The sequence below is a fragment of the Trachurus japonicus genome, chromosome 11, assembly GCF_045865225.1.
Source record: "Trachurus japonicus isolate A0001 chromosome 11, Traja_1.0".
Lineage (NCBI taxonomy): Eukaryota > Metazoa > Chordata > Actinopteri > Carangiformes > Carangidae > Trachurus > Trachurus japonicus.
The window spans coordinates 33557651-33563650 of record NC_140917.1 but is presented as its reverse complement, the minus strand read 5'-3'; the positions used below and the strand labels follow the sequence as shown (position 1 = coordinate 33563650).

At 42.2% G+C, this 6000-nt stretch overlaps 1 protein-coding gene across 1 annotated transcript; it reads right to left on the bottom strand.

The window, feature by feature from the left end:
- Positions 1-1378: 1378 nt before the first annotated feature.
- On the bottom strand, positions 1379-5993 carry paqr7a (progestin and adipoQ receptor family member VII, a). The gene is made up of 2 exons (XM_085792336.1): positions 5861-5993; positions 1379-2973 (listed from the first exon to the last, which is right to left on the bottom strand). The coding sequence occupies exon 2, from the start codon at positions 2952-2954 to the stop codon at positions 1890-1892; it is 1065 nt and encodes a 354-aa protein (XP_085648462.1). The 5' UTR covers positions 2955-2973; positions 5861-5993; the 3' UTR covers positions 1379-1889.
- Positions 5994-6000: the final 7 nt, after the last annotated feature.

Sequence of the window (6000 nt, the reverse complement as noted above, 5' to 3'; positions counted from 1 at the left end):
TTCAACAGGATGTTGCAAAAAGGTCAAAGAAAACGGTGCATCAAGAGAAAGAGATCACAAAAGAACACAAGGTGGACTCTCAGAAATAATGTGTAAAAGTTGTACCTTTGAGGGTCCAACAGCTTGTCACTGGGGCAACTATTGTACCCATTAACATGGAAACATTTTTGTACCCTTCCTGTTAGTACTTAATGGGGACATTTATGCACCTTAGGGTACAAAAATAGACTTAAACACTCTAGTGACTAAAATGTATCCTTGTAGGGTACAAATTTGTAGAGGGTACAACCCCAGTGACAAACCATTTGTACCTAAAGACGTCAAATCTGTACTGCTGTGATGAATATATTGTCGTGCCTATTTTTTATATGTTGTATTCAACATAGTGCATGTTGTATGCACTTTACTGTAAAGCACTTTGTGATTTTATCTGTGACTATAAAAATTAAAAATAAAAATGATCTGTGACTATAAAAATAAAACTTACTTACTTTCACTATTCAGTGAGTATCATCAGATTACACAATATCCTGTACATGTCGGCTAAGTGAGGGTTAACTCTTATGAATGACTTACACTGAAAAAATCTAGTTTCAACACTACACTACACTACTCTCTACAGGCTATAATGATAATAAGAGATGAACTGTCACATCACGTCAATACTCAGTGTTACATGAAACGTTTATTTCATTTTATTTAACCGCTGGTTTTACATGCTGGTCAGTAGTAGGCATCATTATCTCCCACAGACAAACATCCTCGCTTGTACCTTTATCTGTGATTCATCCACTCACATACACTTTTCCCCCCTGTACGACAAAAGCCACAAACAACAATTTTCCAATAAGACACATACACAGTGATCGCTGACATCCTGACATACAGTGCAAACTACAAAACAGCCCACATACATACTAAGTCTACAATCAAAAAGGCTAAAACTCAGATTGCTCATGAATCCTCTTTCTGAAAACACAGTCTACAGACGGTACATTCAAATACAGATGTGCTATATGAAAAACTTGTGCTAGCACAACGGCAACAACATTAAAAAAATGTCTTAGTCTCAGACTGGCACTGACAAACATCTCATCACGTGATGGCAACTTCAGACTTTTTTTAAGAATCTACACTGTGCCATAAGCTGGTGGCGTTCATGTGTTACAGTGCATTACAGTACATTTTTTTAATACAAATGTTAATGTAAAAAGTCAGTCAGCAGCAACTTTATGCGAAACTTAGCATAAAACATTCAACACCGGGCTCTCAAGGCACAAAAACAAAGGCCACTGCCGCGTTGTAACATCCTTATTACACTGTAAAAAAAAATGCTGAAAAAATGTTTCTAGTGTCTTTACTTCAGTTACGAAGTGGATTGTTTTGCATAGGAGAAATTTTGACTCGGTATTTACGAGCCACGATTATAACAGTAAGACCTTAAAATCATTTCAGCCTGGGTGACACAACACAGGAGCCACTTCCTTTTAAAATATCCAAAATAAATATTTGCACATTCAATATGCTGTTCAATACATCATCACAGTGTTGGAGGATTAAAGAAAACAGAAATCCAGACAAATCTTTTCTTTTTTTCCATCAGTAACAGTAGTGACACTCATTATCAGCTGTAGATACACACTTTGATAGTCTGTGTAAATCATGAGATTTAATTGTCTTCACTTTGTCAGCCTAACTCTGATATTCTAACAGATGAGTATCAAAAGATTAACTCCAAATATCATTTATTTTAATGTCTCTTGTAATCTGCAGCTTACTGTTATGAAATGCCAACACAGGTATTTTACATTTACAGGCCAAAAGCATTTGTTCCCTTTCATTGAAAGCAGTAGGTCTGGATGGAAAGGCACTCAACACATCCCATATATTTACTTGGACTTGGTTTTGCAGTCCAGCACTTGTTTGACCTTCCTCATCATGAAGGCACAAATGAGCACGCACACACTCAGAGTGACCACGTAGAGTCCCAAGAAGACGGCGGCCTCGCCGTCCGCGTGCAGGCGCGTGTACAGCTCCCTGCGGCCCACGAAGTCCAGGTGGGAGGCGTGGATCTGACACAGGGTGCAGCAGGCCAGGAAGATGTGGAACACCTGATGGCTCTGCCCCACGAAGTCGCAGCGCCCGGGGAAGCAGCGCTCCAGCAGCGGGCAGGTGAAGAAGAAGGCGCAGCTGAGAAAGAAAGCCACCTGGCCGAAGTGATAGGGGACGGCCGGGTCGCCGCCGGACGAGGACCAGGAGGAGAGCCTGGCCGCCACGGGGCTGCTGTCCCACAGGTAGGCCACCGCCGAGGGCACCACCTGACACACCTTGCGCACCCAGGTGGGCAGCCTGTGGTTGCAGTACTTGCCGTAGCAGCAGCCGAGGCACGACAGGCAGCTGAAGGCGGTGGCGGCGGGCATGAAGACGCCCCGCAGGCGGCCGTGCAGGCCCCGGTCCACGGCGTAGTAGAAGTGAACCACGGCGCTGCCGTACTGGTACTGCGCCACCCCGACGTAGTCCAGGAAGAAGAAGGCGTAGTGGTACAGCTCGGACTTACCCCCCAGCATGTGAGCCGCCACGCTGAAGGCGGTGTAGGCCAGGGCGGACAGGACCAGGATCAACAGGGGCCACGAGTGCGGGTCGTTCACGAAGTCCACCGTCTCGGCCAGCTGGCACAGTTTGACCAGGAAAACCAGGAAGGCCAGCAGGTGAGTCCAGATGTTGAGGGTCTCGTTGTGGCGCTGGAACATGGACAGGAGGTAGTAGCGCCAGTTCTGGTTGAGCGGCCGGTAGCCGGTGCAGACGTAGCGCTCCCTGAAGTAGGGGGGGACCTCGGTGTCTCTGACGGTGCCGGGCATGGAGGGGGCGGCCTCGGTCAGCATCCGCGGAACCTGCCGGATCTGCTGCAGGCTGATGAACACCCGCCCGATGCTCTCCATCACTATGGTTGCCATGGCTGTCAACAGCTGGATGGTTCCTGCTGAAAAAAAAGATCAAATTCAAAGTCAACTTTATTGTCAATGCTACATGATTTACATCATCTTTACATCTACCAGCAAGCACTTTTTTAATCTGTTACTTTGTCCAGCAGGTAGAGAGCACCGTAGCATTTTCTTCTTTTGTCTTCTTCTTTTTAAAGTATTTTTATGAATTGTGTATTTCATTATTTGTCCTGTTTTATTTCCTTTTGTTAAATGCTGCTGTCACGAACGAATTTCCCCTCGGGAATGAAATAAAGTATAATCTAATCTAATAATCTAATCTATGAGATAAAGCAGAGGTCTTCAACAGGGGGTCCGTGACCCCTAGGGGGTCTGCCGAGGTACTTCAGGGCGGTCGCAAAAGTTTTGGTTGATTAGACAATTTTTTAATATTTTTTCGTTTCCACATTTATGTTACAAATAAAAACCTCAATTTGAATAGCTTGTATACACTATCATCATGCAATTGACAGACATTGTTGATAGTGGTATTGGTATCAATGAACAAGGTCTGTCTATAAATGGCAGTGGCATGGCTGCCCCACCTGTACCTGTTTAATATACGAACATTTGTATTAATTGAATAGTGAATGAACAATAACAACTAAGGTATGTTCATACATGGGACTAGGCCCAGTTTAATATTAAACACAATTTTAGTTTGGGGGTCATTGGCCTGAAAAACATTGAAGTTATATAGGAATTTAAACTGTGTTTCTCTCTATATGCAATGCTGTTTAAATAAAATAAAATAAAATAAAATAATACATGCAGTATGAAAAATATATGAGAGACACACATTTAAATATAAAGTAAAAAAAAAAAAAAATGTAATAGAATATATAAGAAACATGTATGTACAGTATATTGCAATAGGTGTTTACTGTGCAAGTATGGGTTCTGTGTGGATGCTGATATGAATCAATCTTTAATATGGATGTGCACATATGTGGCATGTTTTAAGCAAGGTAGTGCAAAGTAATGTCAGAGTAAAGTGGCTGGTGCCAATAGTCTGTGCATTCACAATAATGGTGTCATAGTCCAGAGTGCTGGGGCAGAGGAGAAGGTTTACAGACAAAATGTCTTTGTTATAACTTTTAGAGCAGCTGATACTGTACAATATGTACCATCCGTGTTCTTTTAGCCTCCAACATGTTGACTGTCATCTGATTGCGTGTGTGTTTTGGAAGGTGGCAGATAAAGCAGTGACTGCATTAAGGTGTAGAGGCGTACGTGCATCTGCAAGCCTCCGCAATTTTATCATTACGGTGTAATTGCAGAGGCTGTGGTGGAAGCAGGCCTCTGGTTTAAAAGCTGTGGCTGCCTTCACCTGGCTGTGGGGATGGCCACAGGCTGGACACTGACTGGAGAAAGATTAAATACTAAAATAGACTAATACTTCACATACAACCTTACTGAATGTTACAACAAATATTTAAAAAGGAGTTTAGACAGTTTGATATACGTATGTGCGTATGTATTTCATATTCACTTTAGTTAAAACTTTTCATTATTAATTAGATAGTGGATGGTGTAAGAGAATACTGATACATTCAAATATTGCTTTATTTTATGACCATATTGATTCATTGAAGCACTGTGTTGATATTGTATTAATAGTTTACATGGTTTTGTGTATTTGAGCATCCAATCAATGATAATTCAGACGGCACAAAATGTTAGTATGTTGTAGGATGTTATAGGATCTGTGAAATACAAATACAGCTGCAACTTTTTCTGTAAATAGACTTTCGGGAAAAGAAATTTGCAATATATGGCAATTCTTACTGTCTTCCAACATGTCACAATATCACTCCCATTCAGAATATATATCATAACTACTTTCTTATGACTAACTTTTTTTTTTAATAGAAGCATAGTGGCCCCCCTAAATTAAGATTTTAGGAGCACAAGCAGGAAATTAAGGGATGCACACTGTATATATTCACATTTCCTTTTCATTCATGATCCTCACACACATTGGCCTGCCACCTTGACAGATCCCAGAGATTTTAATCGCCCCTTCCATGTTTCACCAGTGTTAAAAAAAAAAAATAGGCAATTTACTGGTTGCACAATCATGCACAAGGAGATTCCCCACCACTGGTAATGTGGCCAATACTCAATAATATCCAACAGCATATCTCCTGCCATATGCAATATTTTCCCGTACTATAGGCCTACCATTTTTCCGTCTGTCTGAGCCAGACCTTTGACTACATTGTATATCCTGACATATGTCAAATTAAATGTATGGGCTACCTGAAAGATAAAACACAACTATACACTTATACTACTGAAAAAAAGACATCTAACTTAAAAGACAAGAGTATCAGTATTGAAAACAACTGAGGCAACATAATAACAGTACCCTCACCCCCACCCACCCACATATTTTGTGAATGACACAAGACATGTATGCACTATGAAGCAGTCTAACTGGACAAACGCCTTTACAGCTGGTTTAACAGACTAACAGCAGGTTTAAAAGCAGTGTGTCACGTTTTAAATCAAACCTGAGATACCCCCCACCCCCACCCCCTCCTCCTGTACAGTGATCATTGCCATCTACAACTTTTTTTTTTTTTTTTAATTCCTGAGCCCGCCCCTGTGAGAACCTGCCGCTGTGCCCAGATCAGCATCAAACCCACTTTACTTCATCTGGGTTCACTTGACACGTCTGTACAGAACTGTACCGGACTGTACCGTCCTGTACGGCAGCGTGGAGCGGCTGGAAAAGGTCTGGGTGTGAACCTAACAGGGTCACTGAAGTTGGTCCCTCTGCCTGGAACAAACCTAACTTCTCCTGGCTGCTCCCCATCACCACTTTAACACACTGTCTAGTCCCTGTTTATGTATAGAGAGAAGAATAAGAAGAGCTCACCTTGTTGTTGTGCTGCTGCTCTCCTTCAGTGTGCTGCTGAACTGACCTCTTCTTCCTCCTCCGCCCGCCGACACTAATATTCAACAGATTGACTCGCTTTTCTCAAGTGAGAACTCTGCGTCAAGCTGACGTCGT

Excerpts from the sequence above, each read along its gene's own strand:
- paqr7a (XM_085792336.1), bottom strand. The coding sequence starts at position 2,954 with ATGGCAACCATAGTGATGGAGAGCATCGGGCGGGTGTTCATCAGCCTG.